At 39.7% G+C, this 22053-nt stretch overlaps 1 protein-coding gene across 10 annotated transcripts in view; it reads left to right on the top strand.

Annotated features, from left to right (window-relative positions):
* Positions 1-22053, top strand: part of VPS13B (vacuolar protein sorting 13 homolog B) — a 940751-nt gene that overhangs the window by 160761 nt on the left and 757937 nt on the right. For all 10 annotated transcript variants that reach the window (XM_048841327.2, XM_048841328.2, XM_048841325.2 and 7 more), the window contains 5 exons: positions 5869-6137; positions 9009-9104; positions 9482-9604; positions 13662-13799; positions 18939-19026. In XM_048841327.2, the coding sequence (XP_048697284.2) occupies positions 5869-6137; positions 9009-9104; positions 9482-9604; positions 13662-13799; positions 18939-19026 (714 nt within the window). The remainder of the gene's footprint in view (positions 1-5868; positions 6138-9008; positions 9105-9481; positions 9605-13661; positions 13800-18938; positions 19027-22053) is intronic.

Raw genomic sequence — 22053 nt, 5'->3', positions numbered from 1 at the left:
ACACGCACAAATGCCTGCCTGTGCAGCAAGAGCATTCCACAGTAATGGTTTGCTGTATGGCCCGGAGCAGATAACATGCCGGCTGTCAGAAACAGAGCTTTGAAAGGGGATATCCACATGCCCTCAGCCGAGTTCAAAACAATGACCAGAGTGGCCACTTGACTTCAGGGGATCATGGGACGTTTCCAGAGGCCCATTACAGTGCAATAATGCAAAACATCATCCACACTGACACCCAGGCATTTCAGCCAGGGCTCAGCAAGCTCTATGCTTCTCGTGGAGGTGGATTACCAGGGGTGCTCCAGCTGTGGAGTCCAGGCACTCTAAGTGCCGTGCCAGTGTGGACACCGCAGGAATTAGGGCATCTGGGGCTGATTTAATGCACTCAAACTTGCAAGTGTAGCAAAAGTCCTCAGCCTCAACCTCTGTTAGCTCTATACTCCTCTTCCCCAGATGAAGCAGTATCCATTGGAGTGTCCTAACCTACACTTGATAACACCAAGCCTTACACCAAGAGCTCTTAAAAAGGGTTGCCTTAGCCTTGGATATCCAAGTGGAGGGAAGTTCGGGGAGTTGTACCATAGACTTATTTACATTGTAACCACAGCTGGCCTGTCTTGTGTGGCCTTACCGATTAATGAGGCAATTTTAGAGCCCACCCATCAAGGCCCTGTGGCATACCCCCTCCTCCCACACCCAAGAGGGCTGAGCCTCATTACTGTGTATCCTCCCAAGGCATTGAGCATTTTTATGCCAGGGACAGCAGGCTGCTACTCCTAAATCAAAGGATGCCAAAAAACTTGTCCCGTTTGGTAGAAAAATCTTTTGTACAGCTGAGTTACAACTTATAATAGCCAACCCACAGGCTTTATTACGGCGTTATGACTTTAATATGTGGGACTCTATATTGAAGTTTAAGGATAAGCTGCTGAAGGTTGCAAAACAAGATTTTCACGGGTAGATGAAGGGAAGCTGGTGGCAAGAATATCAGTACAGGCCAGTTTGGATGGTGCTGATGGGCTGCTAGGATCATGGCCTCTGCCATTATCATGTGTGGCTGCTCATGGCTGCAGTCTTTGGGCTTGCTGTAAGAAGTCCAGCAAACTGTTCAGGACCAGCCATTTGAAGGGTCATCCCTCCGTCAGTTAGAGATGGATGAGAAACTTCATGGTGTAAAGGACTCCAGGATAATGTTATGTTGGGTATATATACATTGGCCCTGAAAAGAAAACACTTTCATCCTTAGCAGTCCCACTGATATTCTATTCTTGTGCTTCTCCAAGATCTGCGAAGGAAAGAGTAGAGGTTATAGGCACAGACCATATCCTCCTCCTACTGCAGCAGCTCCTGGTTCATCCAGACACTCTGTGGGGGTGCTAAACAAACATTTTGATGGGTTGGTTAGGGATGCCATACCATTCTCCAAAATTCCAACCTCTCTTTGCTCTCTGTTTGCAAATAGTGTATCCTACTTCCTAGGTTCTTGGTCCCGAATTTCTTCAGACAAATGGGTCTTAAGCATCGTGGAAATGGAATACACCCTTCAATTTGTTTCTGTCCCTCCTTCCCATCTTCTTTCTCTGTCCCTCTTCAGAGACCACTCTCATAAGGAAGTACTCCTCCAGGAGTTACAATATCTCCTGCAATTGGGAGCCATAAAAGGGGTTTCATAGTGTCATAGAGGGTTCGGTTTTTATTCCCACTATTTACTTACCTGAAAGCAAAGGGAAGTCTGACTGATTTTAGACCTGCCTCAATTCAACAGATATCTGAAAAATATGAAGTTTCTCATGGTTTTGCTGGCTTCCGATTATTCCCTTCCTGGAGATGGGTAGGCTGTCCTTGACTTATAAGATGTGTTCTTCCATGTAGTGATCTATCAAGGCTGTAGGAAGTATTAAGGTTCTTGGTAAACCAATCTCACTACCAGTTCATAATGTTCCCTTTTAGCCTCTTCACAGCTCCACAAGTTTGTAGAAAATGTATGGCAGTGGTAGCTGCATTTCTGAGGAAGTTGGCTGTGTAAGTGTATCCTTATAACTGGCTTGAGAGAGGCTGGTTCAGAGTTCAGGTACTATCCAGTGTAAGTCTTATCCAGTCAACCTTCAATGCACTGGGACTATTAATCAACACAGAGAGGTCTATCCTGTCCTTAGTTCAGAGGATAGAATTCATATGAGCAGTCCTGGACTTAACTCAAGCTAGAGCTTTCCTTCCATGGCCAAGATTTCAGACAATTTGATCCATCATTTTAGGTATCAAGGCTCACCTAAACACAAGAGCATGGAATTGTCTGAGGCTTCTGGAGCACGTGGCCTCTTGCATATATACATAGTCTGTCATGCCAGGTTGCGCCTCAGGGAACTACAGATTTGGTTAGCCTCCGTATTCTCTTTGAGTTTTCACTCTGGAAGCTTTGTGGTGTGGATACCCTCTCAGGTTTTAGCCTCTCTGGATTGGTGGACAAACCCTGTACACGTATGTGGTAGGTGTTCCCTTTGTCCTACATTAACCTTCATTGACATTAGGTACCGACAGACAGCATCTGCTCTGGGTTTGGGGGCTCATCTGGATTCTCTACATAGGCAAGGGTAATGGTCCATAAAGGACTTTTTGGACACACAAATGTCAGGGAGTTGAGAACTAGCCAACTGTTTTCGTTTGTGCTACAACTTGGCTAGTGTTACACCACCAAGCAGAGTGACACCACATTCAACAAGATTGTAAGTGACCTCTGCAGCCTTTCTGGCTCAAATGCTTATCCTAGACATTTGTAGGACAGTAGCTTCATCTTAAGTACACACGTTTGCATCCTGTTATGACATCACTCAGCATTCTAAAGACGAGGAGAGATTTGGGCAAGTTGTCCTCCAGTCCTTATTCAGATAGACTTCAATCCCACCTCCTGATTTCATTACTTGTTAGTCGCCAAGAGCAGAATGCACATGTGTAATCATTCGAAGAAGGAAAAATGGTTACTAATCTGTTCTGTAACTGTTGTTCTTCGAAATATGTTACACATGTCTATTTCACAACCTGCCCTCTTGCCCCTTCATGTGGGAGTTTCTGACAAGAAGGAACTGAGGGGATCAAGGTGGCTCTGGCCTTTATTCTTGCACATAGGGGGGTGTGCAGCAGCAGTGGGCACTCGAGCTGCTCCAAATGGTACCACTGAGGATAAAAATTTCCTACAATCATGCGCAGAAGGCACACACACCAAAAGTGGAAAAGACATGTACAGCATATCATGAAGAACATCAGTTAAGGAACAGGTTAGTAATAGTTTTTTCTCTTCCTGGCTCTGCTTCATGCTATAGTGGTCTCTTGACACTAACCTTGTAACAACAACTTCTTCAGTCTCCTGAGCTGGTTCCTCTTCAGTTGCAACATTTGGGATAAACTGAAACCACCTCCTTTCCCACCATTCAGTCATGTGACCCCTTTCCTTTACTGACTTTGAACCTCTTTCCACACAGAACTGAAATCCCTTGATCTCATCTTAATTAATTCTTCTTTGCTTAATTTCTGCCCTTGTTTCCTTTTATCAGAGCTTGAAAAAATGACTTAATATCCACTAACCAGGGAGAAAAAAACTTGTGCTGCCTTGTCCTGTCAAATCTCACACTGCAATTTAAAATGGATGAAACAGTTGTGTATGGTTTATATTCCTGTCTATATTTAATTATAAATTATTATAAATGAACTTTGTATTGAAACTTTGCAGCTGTAACTTACAACAGCTTTCACTTTTATATACCATGTTTCCCTTCTTGGCTTCCCTTCTCTTCTTGGTTTCTGCTCCTCTCCTTCCCACCTCCTCTCTTTTGAGCCGCGGATTTTTGCAGATTTTGGAAGATAGCACTGCATTAGTTTACATGGTACTCCTATTTGCAAGGTGATCTGAACAACCATAAGGATTAAAACCTTTTATTTAAATGGCAACTCAGATTTGCAGGAGTTGATGGTACTCAACTCAGCAAAGCTTTCTAATAAGTTAAGAAGGGTGTATTTTTCCAACCTTGCTTTTTATTACCTCTCTTTTCCTTCTACTCCTTGTTTTATTCCTACATTTTGTGCTGTGTTGATTCCTTCCTCTTTTTCCTACTTATACCTTTTGTGATGTTGCCTCTTTCCTTCAAACCTGGAGAGTCCTCTTTCTTGCTAAAAATCAGGTCACTTGACGTCTTTAGATTTTTCTTCAAAATTCACTTATTTTGTTAGCTTTCTACTGCTGAGCTCTAATCCAGGGCCTTCTATTGAGCTCTTCCTTTACCCTTTCTCAAAATAAATATCAAGACCCATAAGATACAGGAATATACAACATAAAAAAAAGTCACAATAATTCATTGTTTTCCTTGTTCCTTGTCCTGTTCCTCCTCTTCCTTTGGTCAATTATTTTAATTTCTTAGATTTTCACTTGTTTTAAGGTAGTGACTGTTCCTCCCTCCCCATGAAGCAACATGCCAACATGTAGTGATAATATTTAGGCAACATTATACTGTAAATATATTCAGGCTATTTGTCAGTAACTAAGATGGCCAGCTCTGCTTCTGCCTACGTGAGTTGTAACAGGGAAATCCCAAAATTTAGATTGGGTGCAGAGCAGGAAGGAGAACCATATAGAAAAGAATGAAAATGGGTATATAAAATGGGAAATTATTTCAAATTAAAAAAACAATTAAAAATACCTTCAACTCATTTTCTTCCTTCACACTCAATTCTATTCCATTGACGTCACTGGATGGTTTGTCATGAACGTCAGTGGGAGCAAGATCATACCATTCATATTTACTTCAATACTTGTCTCTTTTCCCTCCCTTCTGGTCAACAGGGGTTTTGTTCCTGGAATATATGCCATATGTTATTTAGTTTGTGTTTTTATGTTTGTCAGAGAATTCGTCTCTCAATTTATTTTGAAACAGCCATCAGCCATTAACTTCCGTGTTTTTCCATTATGTATTTCTGTAGCACCTTGAGTTCAGGGCCCTATTGAGTTAGGAGCTGTACAAACATGAAAAAATAGTAACCTTCTTGTCCCAAAGCGTTTACTATCTAAGGTTTTCTCTCATAAACAGGAAGGACTCTCAAGTTGTCATTAAAATTGTGAGTACCCTGAAGGGCAGAAAAGAAAGCAGTAAATGGAAAAATAATGTGATGCATTAAGCCCCAAATTAGGAGGAAAAGAGACCAAGATAAAGGCCAACATCATTATTTGACATTAAGTTAAAAGTTCTTCTGTGCTAAAACTGGATGCTATTTTTGAGTATTGTGAATGATATGGTAGAGTTACAGTACACATCTCTGAAAATAAGGGAATATTGTATAATTAAGATTAATATAGTGTATTTATAGGGTAGCAATCACCATAGTATACAGGCATCAGCATACGACTGTGTTGAACTTTCATTGCTGTGGGTTTTAAAAACAAAGCTTTCCTCCCACTTTTCATAAAATTGAACTTTAAAGTTGTAAGATTGCCTTATTTAATGAGATTTGGTTTGAAACTTTAAGAATAGCCTCAACAAGGGAGAACTGAATGTGGCTGAAAAACATGTACCATAGAGAAAAACATTTGAAGTGCATAGCATTTCTGTAGTCATAATGGAAAATATTGGTGAAAGTCGTCAGAGCTCAGATTTGCTACCTTAAAATCTAAAAAAAACAATTTTTTTAGGAGCTTAGGAAGCCTTAGCGGGAAACTTTCATTTATAAAAATCTGTATTGGTATTAATGAGACTAGAGACAAGAGAATGGCGTGTAAAACTTACCCCATATAACTGCCTGCATATTATAATTGTGGACATTGCATAAAAGAAGAGCCTTTAATTACTGTTGAGTTGAAATTTGATTTATATTTTGTGTCAAAAGGTATAGAAGATGAAACAGGTTCAGATATGCAATATTCTACCCAGTATATTAACCAAGAACCCTACATGCATCAAGATGATGATCAGCAGCAGGGATGGGTTTCCTGGGCCTGGTCTTTTGTTCCTGCTATTGTGAGTTATGATGATGGAGAGGATGACTACACTGGAACAGAAGGTGGAACAATACTGCATCAACACAAATCCCAGGCCCTTAAGGATCCTATTGTTTCTATTGGGTTTTACTGCACAAAGGCAACTGTGACTTTCAAGGTAAGTACTTCTCTACATTATAGTCTAATAATTGTTTTGTGGAGCAATGAATTAATGTATTAGATTTCAGTGTGTGGTTATTTGTCTTTTTAATAAAGAGAGGAAAGACTTTTATTGCTGAAAATATGAAGCAATTGAACAGTTTTATTCTTCATCAAACAATTTGCAGTTAACTTGGGTTTGTGAGGTGATTGATATAAAATTTAGTTCAATGAAAAACAATCCAGTTCTGAAGGGAAACCATTTTAATTTAGCACTAAAATAGATAAAAAACTTGAAAGGAAAAAAAAAGTTCTTAATACTGAAAAGTATCCATGAACTTTTATTTTAATATTGGCTTCTGAGTCTACATGACATTTTTGCAAATTCACTTGATTTCTTGTAAAAGTACTTTTGCTGATATAGCAATTTGAGAATGGCTGGAGTTATTTTCTTTACTGTGTAGTAATAGATAGAACTGGACCTGTTACTCTGGAACATCCAAGATTAAAGTAAATTTTAGTTGACATAATTTTTAAATACTTGTACTTCTGTTGGGAGTCACCTTAGGAACAGTAAAGTAAGAAATTTTATATGTATACAGAGAGAGAGAGAGAGAGAGATTGAGATTTGTATAAATTTTCTCATAAATCAGTGATCAAAATAATCTCAAATAAAAAAAAATCTCTGCTTATTCCTGTTATGAGTTTTCAGAAAGCAGTCATTGATTTTATGTAATAATGTTAATAACTTAAATACTGATAAAACACTAAGATTTACTGACAGGAATTAATTTGATAAAAATCGGGGCCTAGTTTAGCAAAGTATTTAAACACATGTCAAATTTTATGTCCATGAGTAGCCTGACTGAAGACTAATGATGAGTTTATAGTTAGGCACATGTTGAATAAAGGCCAGAATGCTTTAGAGCATGAAAAGAATGGATGGTGGAGAATCTGCATTTTAAAAAGGCATGTTGATGAAAAAGTTTCAACCACTTCAGCTTTGACAGTTGCTAATTATTTAACATTTTAATCTGATGTAAGAATGTAAGTAATTTTATTTAAAGGATTTATTAGGTACTTGAAACATATCTTTGTCTTCTGTTTAGTTAAAAATGTTAATTAATATGAGTGGAGAAAAATATGCAGCTTTCCCATGATTTTCACTTACCTTGTTTTTGTTTAAAAGCATGGGAGTTGTAATTTTTTAAAAATTGCAGTTGGAACTTAAATGGTTTTGCTTTGTTTTGTATTCCCACGTGCAGTATTGAATCTTGGTTCTACAGCCCTTGCTCACATGAGAAATCCTACTGAAGTCATTGGACCTATTTATGTCAGTGGTTCTCAACCTTTCCAGACTACTGTACCCTTTTCAGGAGCTTGGTTTGTCTTTCATACCCCACGTTTCACCTCACTTAAAAACTACTTGCTTCCAAAATCAGACATAAAAATACAAAAGTGTCACAGCACACTATTACAGAAAAATTGCTTACTTTCTCATTTTGTCCGTATGAAATTTTAGTTTGTACTGACTTTGCTAGTGTTTTTTATGTACCCTGTTGTAAAACTAGGCAAATATCTAGATGAGTTGATGTATCCCCTGGAAGACTTCTGCATATCTTCATAGGTATGTGTACCCTTAGTTGAGAACCACTGATTGACGTGAGCAAGGGTTGCAGGATTGGGCCTCTTAATGTTGTGTTAATAGGCTTGTGCATTTAATCTTAGGTTGTGGTAAAAATTACTTATAAATTATGGTATCTTGCATTTTATGTTTTTAGAATGTAAAGTGGTATATGAGAGCAGTATGGTGACATTTAGGAGGAAAACATTAGAATTCATTGTTCTGTTTGCATGCAAGGAATGAATGGAATTAATTTGTGGTTCATATTTTGGTCAAAAAATAAGGTCAAGTTTCTACATTAGCATTCTCAACAGTTGATACCATTCCAGCTAAAAAATCATGCCAAATTAAATGTAGCATTTTTCTAATAATGTTGAAAATTGTTCTTGTAATGTCTGAGTTCTTTTAATCAATTAATTGCTTTTCCTCCACAATAATTGCACACAGCTGAACAGTGATCAGTTTTTGTTTTATTTTGTTTTTGTTTTTAAAAACCAATTTTACTTGAGCTTTTGGATTACAGAATTTTACTTAGAAAGAGCAGCCATTTCTACACTCTCTTGGAAATAACTAAGTAATGAGAGCCGGTGTGTATTATGTAAAGATTAAAACTTGAATTATTAATGTCAGCAGATCAAACTATAAAAATGCAAAACTAATATGAAGTTTTAGTACAACTTTTCTAATAGAGTGTTTAACTGTATAATGTACTTTTTCCATTGTATGATTTACTGCTTTAAAGTTTTGATAAATATCTAAGTATTTAGAGCATAGAAAATAAAATTTAATAGAGTTTTATTTTAAAATAACATGAGAAAAAAGAAATTTAGGTATGATTCAAAGTCATAATGTTTTCTTTAATATTATTTATGCTGTGAATTATTTACTATGCAGGATAAATGTTTCAATAAGTTTATGGATTTTTAGAGCAGATTATAAACTGGCATGTGTATTGCAGCTGCATATCTGTTACTTTAATTTTATACATTGTTGGTGTAAAAAGACAACTAAATAAAAATACTAAAGTGTTTTAAAACTTTTTTAGCAATACTTGAGATTAAATTGGCATATTCAGCTAGAAGTTCGCATATTCTAATATGGATAATACGTTACAGCTGTTTTTACTGCACCTGTTTCCTGCCTAATAATAATTTTTGGCCTATACTAACGTTTAATTTGTCTTCATCAATTCTATATAGTAATGACAGATTATTGCTGTTTAATGCTAATATTGGCTAATATAAGGTGTTTATCATTGTTTCATAGCTTACTGAAATGCAAGCTGAAAGTAGTTATTATAGCCCTCAGAAAGTAAAATCCAAAGAAGTTATATGCTGGGAGCAAGAAGGAACCACAGTTGAGGTAATGTTCCAGTATGACTAGATTTTTCAGGTTATAGTAAATGTCTTTGCAAATTGATGTATAATAAATATTTGTCATCAGTTAAATATTTGAAATAGCAGTTAATATTTGGTTGTATATTTCTACTTTATTAGATAGTTCACTAAAGTAATTCCTATTCTCCATTACTGCAAAGTTAGAACACCATAGTACTAAGATTTGGTAAGAGTGTACTTTTAAAAGTGTTGTTATTGAATTCATTTCTTGATTAATTAAAAACCACACCTGTAAAGCTTACCATATATTATTTTAAAATTTTCTCTACTTTTTCAATTTTTAGTTTTTAATATCTTCAGTCGTATAGTACACGTTGTCATATAATTTTTCCCCTCCAATAGGTCCTTATGATGGGAGAACCTTTCTTTGACTGCCAAATAGGTTTTGTTGGTTGCCAAGCTATGTGCCTTAAAGGAATTATGGGAATTAAAGACTTTGAAGAGAATGTGAACAGAAGTGATAAAGTAAGTTCATTTGAAATAATGCTGATTGTTAAATACAGCAAAGATGATGTGCTTTATTGATTTAAAATATGAAAAATATTTACTTTTCTTAGGTGTGGTGAAGAGTACAGTGTCACAGAAATCCTGTGTTTAGTGGTAGTATGTATAACTGGCGTGATTTGGGGTAACTGTCTCTCTCAGAGAGAGAGGATACTATGCAGTTACTGAACCATAGAAACTATACACTTATTTCTTAGTAATGCAATTTCCTGCACATTTATTTGCCAAGGGTTTCTTATTTAATAATCCTACAGCTACTAATAGATTGCAGTTACACAGCATCTTCCATCTGAACATCTCTAAATGTTTCTCAGAGATAGTTATTTTGCAACAATCATACCATGTATGATTGTTTGTATTGAATCCTGAATGCTACCCTCTGAACTCCCTATCCTTCTCCCTGCAACAACCATGGTTGTTCTTTGAGTGCTTACTCATCTTGATTGCATTCTAGGTGTGTGCATGCCCATGTGCACAGTTGTTGGAGATTTTTGCCTTAGCGGTATCTGATGGGTTGGCTGTGGTGCCCTCTGGAGTGCTGTGCTATGCCTTGATATATCAGGCGCCGCCAACCCTATGCCCTCTCGGTTTCTTCTCATGGAGGCTGCCTTCTGCCTAGCCTCAGAGCTGTCCTGGCCGGACTTGACTCCCACCACTTCGGCCTTGGTGCGCAGTGCACCCCCGGCAGCGCTCCCCTTTGCTGGTGCCCAAAAAGAAGTCAAAGAAGTGTGACTCCCTGGCACTGGGCAAGAAAGGCCAAGGGGCATTGGGTAAAGGACCCAGTTCAGGTCACCAGCCCACCCCGGAACTACATGGGGGTGCCTCCCCAATGGGGCCTCCTAGCCTCCTGGGATCCTCGAGGGATCTGCCACTGACTCCAGGGAGTGGTAGGGGACCAGACTCATAGCTGGGTCAGTGCCTTCCCAGGCCCTCCCGGTGCTCAGAAAGCAAAGGACTCTCCCAGTGCAGCTGGCACTGCATGCTGTGATGGACCTGGCAAAGGTTCCTCACAAGAACAAGTCAGCCATAATAAAACCACAGAGGTCAAGTGAATATCCCCCCCGCCCCAGACCCTGGAGCAGAGGCAGCGCTCTCTGTTGCTGCACTCCAGGTCTCTGCAACAGCACTGTTTTAGATTCAATGTTTTAGACTGCTGACACCACGCTCCTGGTCTCCACCCTCTCAATGAGGTTTGTTTGGAGGGAGGCATTGGCCACTGTATGGCTGGCACTGGTCATCCTCCTGCCAGCTGTCTCCATGATGTAGGTTGCCATCACCTAGACCATGGGAACGTTCTCCGACATGATACCGATCCCGCACCGATCTGCCAATTCGAGGCATTGTTCACCCACAGCAATGGTTAGTGGTTAGACTCGGGTGTTGCCGGCCCCACCGTGATCACCGAAAGGGGATTCCTCTGGCTTGGAAAGGGAGTGCAGCCTATTACCAAGGCAGCACCGGCACGACTGGGCACCTGAGGCTGCGTCAGCCTCCTCAATGCTGTCCTGGCAGCAGGGCCAGTGGCCGGTGCAGTGGCTCTACTGGAATGCCTGGGGCATTCTGGTTATGTTGATGTCCCCATTGCACCAATCTTTGGTCGCCACTTAGGAAAAGCAACCAGTGGTGCCAGACTTAGTGCACAAAACACAATTGGACGCTGGGGTGGAGGAGTGAGTGTGCACCCCAAACCCCCCCCCCCCACGGGTAACAATGACCCGGGCTCTCCCCTGGTGGACCAGTTGTCATTGTCCTCTCCAGATGAAGCTGTGGCAGGGCCCCCTCCAGCTAGCCCATGAAGGATTTCAACGAGCACTAGGTCCTGCTCTGAAGGGTGGCCACTGGACGTTGAGGAGATGGTGGAGAAGTCAGACATCTTCCGGTGCACGATGGGGTCTTAAAGATAGTCAAAGCCCTCTGGCAAACCCCATCTTCAGTCCCACTCACCTCCAAGAGAGCTGAAAAGAAATATTTTGTCCTAGCCAAGCAGTTTGAATGCTTGTACACCCACCCACGTGTAGGGTTGCTGGCCGTTTCTGAAGCCAACAGGCAAACCAGTTCTACCCCCAAAACTAAGGAGGCCAAGACGCTGGATCTTTCTGGAAGGAAAATTTATTCAACGGCCAGCCTTCAGTTCAGGGTTGCAAACCACCAGGCTTTTTTGCAGAGATATAACTTTAACTTATGGGACTCCCTCCGTAAGTTCAAGGATTCCCTGCCCCAGGACTTGGCCCAAGAATTCAAGGCCCAATGTAGGAGGGTACAACAGCGACGAGATTCTCCCTCCAAATGATGTGGGATGTGGCCGATTCAGTGGCCACTGTGGTTGCATCAGTGGTGATCATGAGGCACAGTTCCTGGCTTCAAACTGGGGGCTTGTTCCAGGGGATGCAGTCCTCCATCCAGGACCTCCTGTTTGATGGGAATGGTCTCTTTGCAGAACAAACAGATGTGAGGCTGCATGGACTAAAGGACTGTCAGGCCACCTTTTGCTTGCTGGGTCTGCATACACGTCAGTAGGTGAGGAAGCAGTTTCGGCTGCCCCCCGCCTTCAAGGCCCTGGCAGCCTTGGCAGGGGTCTGCAAGCAGAAAGGCTAGAGATATGAGTTTTAGTTGTTGCCACCCTTCCTCCTCCCACTCACCTGCCCAACCCGGCCCGGCAAAGCATCAGCGGGGCCAGAAGTGCTCATTTTGATGGTGCACTTGAGAGTGAAGCCCCAGTCAAGTTCCTGGATCTGCCTCATTCTCTCCTCAACCGCATACACCACTACTGTTCAGCCTGGTCATGGGTAACCTCAGACCTCTGGGTGCTAGAAATTATATCTTTGGGATACACCCTGCAATTCTCAGCTGCCTCCCCTCCACCCCACTTCCCTGTTCCTCTTCAGGGACCCTCTCACAAGCATCCCCTCGTTAAAGAGGTTGAGAACCTCCTGCAGCTAGGGGCAGTGTAGGAGGTCCCTTGGGAAATGAGAGGAAAAGAGTTCTACTTCCATTATTTCCTAATCCTGAAAGCAAAAGGGGGCCTAAGACCCATCCTGGACCTGCGGTGCCTCAACAAATCTCTCAGGAAGTTGAAGTTTCGCATGGTCTCCCTAGCTTCCATTATCTTCTCCCTGGATCCAAGAGACAGGCCTCCCTTGATTTGAAATATGCTTATTTCCATATCTCCATCTTCCAAGGGCACAGACAGTTCCTCTTTTTTGTAGTGGGCAGAGCCATTTCCAAATCATGGCACTGCCCTTTGGAGTCTCGTCGGCCCCAAGGATGTTCACAAAATGTATGGCGCCGGTGGCTGCTTACCTGAGGCTTCGAGGTGTCCAGGTCTTCCTGTACCTTGACGATCGGCTCATCGAGGCCAGATCTCGGGAACAGGTGCAATGACGCTTCGATCTGGTACGTTCCATCTACCATGACCTGGGCCTGTTGATAAACTAAAAGAAATCGACCTTAAGGCTGGGGCAATGATAGAGTTCAAAGGGGAGGTCCTCGGCGCCACATGAGCCAGAGCATTCCTTCCAGAGGCCCGCTTCCAGGCAATGTTGGACCTGATCTCCCATGTGAAAGACCACACGCTCACCTCCTCTCGCTCCTGCCTGAGGTTGTTAGGCCACATAGTGGTGTGTACGTGAGATGGAGAGCATATTTCAGTGTAATAATAATTCAAGACTTCTCCATGTTAATATCAAGTTCACAGTATTCTGGGCTAACAAACTATAGAATAGCAAAGTTCATTAGCCCAGGATATTTTTATTAACCTGTAAATAAGGAAAAGCTTTGAAGTTAATTAAATCATTGTTTTAATATCTTCATCTATACCAGAATTTTTGCTGAAAATGAGGAGTGAATTTAAGGTGGCCTGTTTGAAGTTTTCATAAGGATTCATGTTGATTTTGCATAGATCATTGTATGAAGAAACAACAGAAATGTTTGGTCACACTAACCTGACTTTTTCTCATGTTTGCCCTCTTGTGCCCCTCTCTCTCTCTCTCTCTTTTTTTTTTTAAATCGACCTTTTAAGGAGGCCTACTTCTTCAGTTGTGGAGAAAATTTGAGTGCAAAAGGAATGACGTATCTTACCAATTCACTATTTGATTACAGAAGTCCAGAAAATAATGGTATTCGTGCAGAATTTATTTTGGATGCAGCTCATCATAAGGTTAGAAAATTAATTTTATTTTCTTTTTTTAATTTTTCAATGGATTTTAAAATCTATGTTCTTTCTAAAGACCAGATCCTGCCACCCTTTCTTATGTTGAACAGCACCATACTCTACAAATGGCCTTGTTGGCCCCCCAAAAGGGCAAATTTTCAAAACTGCTGAGCACCCAGTAGCTGCATTGATTTCAGAGTTTGAGTGCCTGTAAAAGAAACCAGAAATGAAAAGGAGCACCAGCACCATGTATCCAAACAGTTCTTCATAGACCACCAGCAAGTGCTCATCCAACCCACCAGTGGTCTATGGACCACAGTTTGGGAACTGCTGTTTTAAAGAGCCCAAGTCTGGAAGAATGTTAATTGTATTGTCCTTGCATGCTATATCTATCTACTTGCAAGGTGTACTACTAATTCAGCTTTTATCTTTGGTGATGGTATGGTTGTATATTTTGACAGCTATTGTGTTACTTAACATAGAACATTTATTACTTCTTCAGTCAGATATCAATATACTGCTTCACTGTAAATTAGATTCTCTTATGTTCACTAATAGGGTGTTTAGCAGTCGTTTGTCCAGAATGTAATAATTTCTGATTCCCATTAAGGAAACCCAGTAATCTTAAATTGCTGGAACAGATGTCCTTTGGCATTTCATGTTCACCATTGTTGTTCTATGCTGTTGGAGAGCAACATACTGCTTCTCTTACTATATCTCTGTGGGTTATTTGGGATTCAGTAATTTTCCACATCACTCCATATCTCTTCTGTATCTGGGTCTGATCCTGTTTTATGAGATTATACACAGAATTTAAGAAATTGAATCAGTTGAATAACTTGAATATGATATTCACATATGGGAGAAAAGGGGTATAACATTTCGTAGTTAACAAAATTCGTATACTGTATAATGCCTACAAATTAGAAATGGTTCAGAGAAAACTTGTTGTGCAACGTGGGGTACCAGACCCAAGAAATTTCTGACAATTAGACCACGCACAAAATTCTTTAGTAAATAAGCTTTTTTTTTTTTTTTTTTAAGCTAGAAACGTTCTTATCATTTCAAAGGAGACAAAATTAACTTACCCTGAGTCATTCTGCTTCTGTATGCTTTGTGCTCTGATTTGTAACACTGGCTATATTCTCAAACACACACACTTTTTGTCATTTTAGGACTTCAAATAAACTATGTGTCAAGAGGGGTATTTTTGGAATTAGTCAAACAAGTCTCCTTTCTGTGTACATTTTTAGAGTTATTCCCCATTTTGTTCTCATTTGCAGAGAGCACATCCACTATACAGTCAGTTCTATTTTGAATCAAATCTATGTGAGACTGCAGATTCTGGGTATAATTTTGAAAATTCTGAAGTACCATTTTCAAAAGAGATTTAGGCACCTAGGAAGAGTCTGAGATCTGGTCTGCACTACAAAGTTTTCTGGCATAGCTACATTGCCAAGGAGTGTGCAAAAATCACACTTTCTAGCTGACAGAGCTATGCTGGCAGAACTCCCAGTATAGCCCAGCTATGCTAACAGAAGAGTGCCTCTGTTGCCATAGGGTAGCTGGTGTAGCTATGCTGGCAGCAGAACACCTTCTGTTGACATATGTTGCTTATGCACTAATGTGCTCTACTGTAGTGTAAACAAGCCCTGCCTTTTGTTGTGTTTCAATGAGACATAGTCTTCTAAGTACCTAAGTCATTTAGTCTGCTAAATCACTGAGGGTGTGTCTACACTGCAGTTAAAAATGCATGGGTGGCCCATGTCATTTGACTCAACTGGAGCCTGAGCTCAAATGTCTATACTGCAATTAAACAGCCTCTTAGCCTGAGCCCTACGAGCCTGAGTCAGCTGACATGGACCAGCCATAGATCTCTAATTGCAGCGTAGATATACCTGTAGGCACTTTTGAAAAAGTTATCCTACAAATATTGATATTCTGAGCCAGATACATGTTGATAAGATTATACTTTGATTTTTTTAAAAAAATTAAAAGTCTTATGATAGAGAGCTTTGGGTCAGTATTATAAATATATGAGATGTCTCTACAAAAAGAAACAGAAGTCTCCAAAACACAAGATGTGGTAGTAATGAGGGATTTTAACCACCCTGACATCTGTTGGAAGAGTAATATAGCAAAACATAAAATTTCCAAGAAGTTCTTGGTAGGTGCTGGTGACAACTTCTTGTTTCATACAGAGGAGGATGTAAGCAGAGGGGAAGCCCATTATAAACTTGATTATGACTAACAGGGAGCAATTGTTTGTGGGGATGGAAAAAAATTATGGTGATCATGAATTGATAGGTTCTATGATCCTAAGGAAAGGAAGGAATGAGAGCAGCAGAGTCAGAACAATGGACTTCAAAAAAGCAGACTTTAACAAACTCAGGACTGGTAGATAAGGTCTCTTGGGAAGCAAATGTAAAGGAAAAAGGAGTTCAGAAAAGCTGGCAGTTTCTCAGAGGCAGTATTTAAGGCACAGCAACAGAATATGTGGATGTAAATAAAAAAATAGGAAGAATAGTATTAGGCCAATATGATTACACCTGGAGATCTTTAATGAGCTGAAAATAAAAAAGGAATCCTACCAAAAGTGGAAACATGGATCAACTGCTGTGAATTAGTACAAAAGAATAGTGCAAGGATATAGGAACAAAATCAGAAAGGCTCAGGCACAAAATGAATTGCACCTAGCCAGGGATATGAAAGGCAACGTAAAAAGGTTCTTTAAATACATTAGGAGCAAGAGGTAGATGAAGAAGAGAGTAGGTCCTCTACTTAGCGGGGAACGAAAGCTGCTAATGGATGACGTCAAGAAGGCTGAGGTGTTGAATACATATTTTGCCTCAATCTTCACTTGGAAGGTAAATTGTAACCAGATACCTACCATGACTGATATTAACAAAAGGGGTAAGGAGCACAAACCAGAAGAGGGAAAGATCAGATTAAAGAATATTTAGATAAATTAGATCTATTGAAGTTGATGACCTGACTAAATTCACCATAGGATACTTAAGAAACTAGCTGAGATAATCTTGGAACCATTAGCAATCATCTTGGAGTATTTATGGAGGATTGGTGAGGTCTGAGAGGACTGGAGAAGGGCAAACATCCTTTAAGAAGGACCCAAGAAATTATATACTAGTCATCCTAACTTCAATATGTGGAATTATTAACCAATCAATTTTTAAGCACCTAGAGGATAATAGGGTGATAAGGAAATAGCCAGCATGGTTTTGTTGAGAACAAATCATGCCAAGTCAACCTAATTTCCTTCTTTGACTGGGTTGTTGGCCTTCTGCAGTGGTTCTCAAATGGGAGTGCTGGTGGTACGCCGAATGTATTTTGGTTGGGGGAGGGCATGAGAAGCTTTAGGGAAAAAAAAACTTACTACGCACATTCAGAGCTTGGTGGCTGGAGAGCTAGGGGCGGTGTGTGTGTGTGTGTGGGGGGGCATAAACTACTACAGACACAAAGAAAGGCTGTGTGTGCAATCAAGTAAGTTTGAGAACCACTGGCCTACTGGATATGGCGGAGGCTGTAGATGTGATATCTGGATTATAGTAAAGCTTTCTGACATAATCCCACATGAAATTTTCATAATCAAACTAGGGAAATGCAGTCTAGATGAAATTACTATAAGAGTTGGTTACACAACTGACTGAAAGATCATACTCAGAGTAATTACCAATGGTTTGCTGTCAAACTGGGAGGATGTACTTAGTAGGGTTCTTGGAGGGTTCTATCCTGTGTCTAGTACTATTCAACATTTTCATTAATGACTTGAATAATGAAGTGGAGAGTATGCTTATAAAATTTTCAGATTACACCAGACTGGGAGAAGTTGTAAGCACTTTGGAGGACAGGATTAGAATTCAAAACGACCGCGACAAATTGGAGAATTAGTTGAAATCAACATGATGAAATTTAATAAAGATAGGTTCAAAGTACTACACATAAGAAGAAAAAATCAAATGCACGACTAAAATGGGGACTAACTGGCTAGGCAGTAGTACTGCAGAAAAGGATCAAAAAATGATAAAAGGTTTAGAAAATCTGACCTCTGAGGAAAGGTTAGAAAAACTGGGAATGTTTAATCTTGAGAAAAGAAGACAGAGAGGAGATCTGATAATTTTGCTAATATATTAAGGCTTTTATAAAGAGGAGAATGGTGATCATTTGTTCTCCGTATCCACTGAAGGTAGGACAAGAAGTAATGAGCTTAATTTGCAGCAAGGGAGACTAGATATTAGGAAAAGATTTCTAATTCTGAGGATAATTAAGTACTGGAATAGGCTTCCCAGGAGGGTTGTGGAATCCCTGTCACTGGAAGTGTTTAAGAAGAGGTTGGACAAACTCCTGTCAGGGATTGTCTAGCTATACTTGGCCCTGTTTCGGAAGGGGGGGGGGAAGAAGGAGGAGAGGATGGACTAGGTCACCGCTCAAGGTCCTTTCGAGCCCTACATTTCTATGATTCTATATACTGCTTATAACAAAAAGAAAAAGAATGAAAAGAGCAGTACAGTATATATTAATCTAGAGATGCCACAACAGAGTGAAGTTGGTAAAGCCCCAAACCCAAACATTTATGAATACCCTTTACTTCTCCTTAATTAAAAAATGCCCTTTCCTTGACAAGTTTTCTATGGTTCTCTTGCTTCTATGAAATTAAAATATGAGATATTGTCTAAAAATTGTAATGATGTAGTGACTTACTAATTTTTCAAAAGGCTAAAGATAAAAGGCATTCTTTTGTTTAAAAAAATCAAAATATTTTAGAATTAACAATCTTTAGTTTTAATTTCACAGTATTAGACAGGTCTGCTGGGATGTGGGAGGTCAAGTGAAGAATATTTACTCTATTAAAGGTATTAATAAACTATATGTAATTGATAAAGTGATCAAAATGTCAAGCAGAATTATGGATCTCCTTTTTGTGTGGTGTGCAATAGAAGTTAGATCACCTATCTGAAAGGTGAATTCTCTGAGATAACCTCTGTCTTCTGTTTTGATAAGCCTTTCTATGTGTTAATGCAGAAACCAAACAAGCATATATGTCTTTGATAGTAGGCCTATTAGTTTGTAATCTCAAGATTCTTTCCTTACACAACTTTTGTTTTATTTGCTTTGCTCTGTTGGTAGGAGACATACTCAGAGATAGCTGGAATGCAGAGGTTTGGTGCCTTTTACATGGATTACTTGTACACAGTGGAAAGCACCAGTGGCAAAGGTACTCCTTTTCTTTGTTTTGCCCTCCCTTGAAAAACAGAAAGCAAAGATTTTTTGACAGCCACCTGGCCTTGACTAGCTGTCCTCTACCTTACTTTAGATTTATTTTTGCAGTTGCTTGTTGGAACCGACATGTTCGAGTTTTCTTAGATTCTTGGTATTCTAACTTTTTTTTTCTCATAGATGATTGGAAAGATTCTTTTTAATAATCAACAGCTAAACTTAAAGTAGTTTTCTACTTGTAGTACAATCTAGTAGTGTACTAGACTGAATTTTGTGTAAAGTGTCATATTTGAATGACTTTGTTTAAAAAAAAACCTGATGCTGTAAAAAAAATTGAGAAATAATTCTAGTTTTAGAATATATTTTCTGTGCTTTCTTATTTTATATATAGAAGATTTATATGACAAGAGCTTTGTTTCTTAAGAGTTAATCTGTTTTTGCTGCTTATTTTCTACTTGATGTCCTAGGGCCATATCATATTCCCCAGGAAAAAATATTCAGAAGAAGAAAGTTAGAACACCCAAATTACATGGCTAAGTGTGTAGACAACCCTACACATTTATTATTTTGGGACAGTGGCATTAGCAAATACACAGAAGATGGTGGGTTGAGTATTTTAATTATGCAGTTTGCAGATTTATGGGAAATATTGGTTCACACCATGTATATATTTAGTCTTCTGCACCAATTATCAGCCATTCTTGAGCTTTCTAATTTTGATGTGTCTGGCTCATTTAAAAGTTATCATGTTCCTCTGAGGATAGCTAAAGCTACACAAGGTTAGTTAATGCTTCAGCATGTAGTATTTTTTTACATTATAGTTTTTCTATAGGTAATTCAAGGTCATTTTCTCTGACCGAATATCCTGTAGAGCTGCTATTCCATAGCTCCATCCATTTGTTGGGTAACTGCTTCTTTCCCCACCTGCATTTAAGGGTGAACAAATATTATTGCCGTGAGGGTTTTCTGGTGTCTATTTGGTGGGCTTCTGACCAAGCAGATGTATATGTGCCTGCTCCAAATCAGCTGTTTTCTGTATATATGCTTACCTCTATGCTGCAGAACTCAAAATTGTCTGTTGTAAAAACAATTTACACATATATAGGATGGTGATATCAGCTGGGGAATGGTGAACAGATGCACTATTAAAGAAAATATTTTGTTCTTACGCAAAGTCCTCAATTTAAAAAGACACACTTAAGTTTAGTACCTCTAAAACTAGATTTTTTTTCCAAGGGTCCTGTGCATATTCCCACTCTTGAGATGTTCTGAACTGGTGCAGTCTGACCCCTAGAGCTTTAACTAGCAGTAGTCATTAGGGTGCTCCCTCCCTCCTTCCCCTTACAGAATGTCAAATGTTCCAAGGCAAGAGTATAAAAGGGGTGTGGCTCTCCAGCTGCCTCTGTTCCTTCCAACTGCGACCAGCTGAACCTTTTGTAGGGAGCTCAGGTATCCTTTTGGATCCATGATTAGTTCGTTGAAATCTTAATTGTTAGTAGCTATAGAGAGTTTAGTCTTATAGTTAGTAATAGTATAGATAGTTGTTGATGGAACCAAAAAAGACACATGGTTTTCAAAAGATATGTATCCTGTCCGGCGTTGTTCATGGCATCTTGTTCACATGCTGGGTGCCTGTCATGTTTAGGGGACGGGAACTCATCCTCCAAGTGCTCAATTTGCTCTACGTTTACCTCGAGAGCAAAGAAAGAACAGATTACAAGCAGTCCTTTTGAAAAAAATCTTAGCTGCAAGGCCATTTGGAACTGGCAAGATGATCCATAGACGTGTCTGGCTCATTTAAAAGTCATTGTGTTCCTCTGAGAATAGCTAAAGCTACACAAGGTTAGTTAATGCTTCAGCATGTAGCATTTTTTTACATTATAGTTTTTCTATAGGTAATTCAAGGTCATTTTCTGGATGGTTCTGTGGGTAAAAAAGATGTCATCTTTGCTGGACTCTAAGGTCTGGTGACAAGGCCCAGAAAAAGAGGAAAGCCTCTGAGGTGTCGGCTTCTATGTATAAAGCCAATCTCCGTGATAACGATTTATCTACCCAGGCAGATGTCAGTAGTCAGTCCTCGACAGTGTCAGTCTCTCTTAAGAGAGCCAATCCGTGAGTGAAGGATTCCATTATGGAAACTAATATAAAGAACCATATACTGATATGCAGCTGCATGGAAAAGTGAGGAAACCTTCTTCGGATCTGGATGAGCCAGTTCTAAAAAGAGACTTAAGGAGCTGGTGAAGAAGAACATATTGTAACACCAGTGACTGATACTATGGCAGTACAGTGCATAATTGTCCAGATGCAGTTTTATAGATTGGATTTGACCTCAGATCTGCCAGGTATGGAGTCAGTTATGTTACTGGAGCAAGGAGAAACCGTACTCCAACAGTCTCAAATATGTCTGTCTCCAGAAGGGAAAGGATATGTAGAGGAGTGTGGGGATTCTCCTCTTCCTTCAACTCCAAGGACATTTTCTGGATCCCTAGAAAAGAACTGTTCTCCAATTTCCCTTGTTCAACCAAGATTGTTGTTGTCTCCAATTTTGTTGGAACTGAGAGCAGTTTCATACTGGAGAAAGAATTTGATTTGTGGGCAGGATCCACAGAAGGAGTATTACAAGCAAAGTCACCTGTATGATGCATAACTTCGTGGACAAAAATATAAGCATCCAAATCCAAATATGGGGTTTTGGCCGGATTGGTAGATGCCACTGTGGGTGCGTTGGCCTCATTGGGCTTTCCCGGTTTCTTATCAGTAATTCTCGATGTATGGGGATAGGGCTTCTCTGAGTGTGTGTGTAGATGAGGTTCAACCTCCAGATCTGAAAGACATTAATCTGATCAAATCTGTGAACCCTGATAAGTCTTCTATAATACGGAAGGAATTTTTGTTGTAAAAGGAAGCACTAGTGGGATTCAGAGTCAGATCCAGACTCTGGGGGCATTACAACCACAGATGAAAAGGTAGGAGATAAGTCAGATTTGTCATTTTCAGAAAATGCTTTGGCTTTTCATGAATT

Source organism: Caretta caretta, chromosome 2 (assembly GCF_965140235.1).
Source record: "Caretta caretta isolate rCarCar2 chromosome 2, rCarCar1.hap1, whole genome shotgun sequence".
In the NCBI taxonomy this organism is placed as follows: Eukaryota; Metazoa; Chordata; order Testudines; family Cheloniidae; genus Caretta; species Caretta caretta.
Note: the sequence above shows the minus strand (reverse complement) of the source record. Positions and strands in the feature narration are given on the sequence as shown.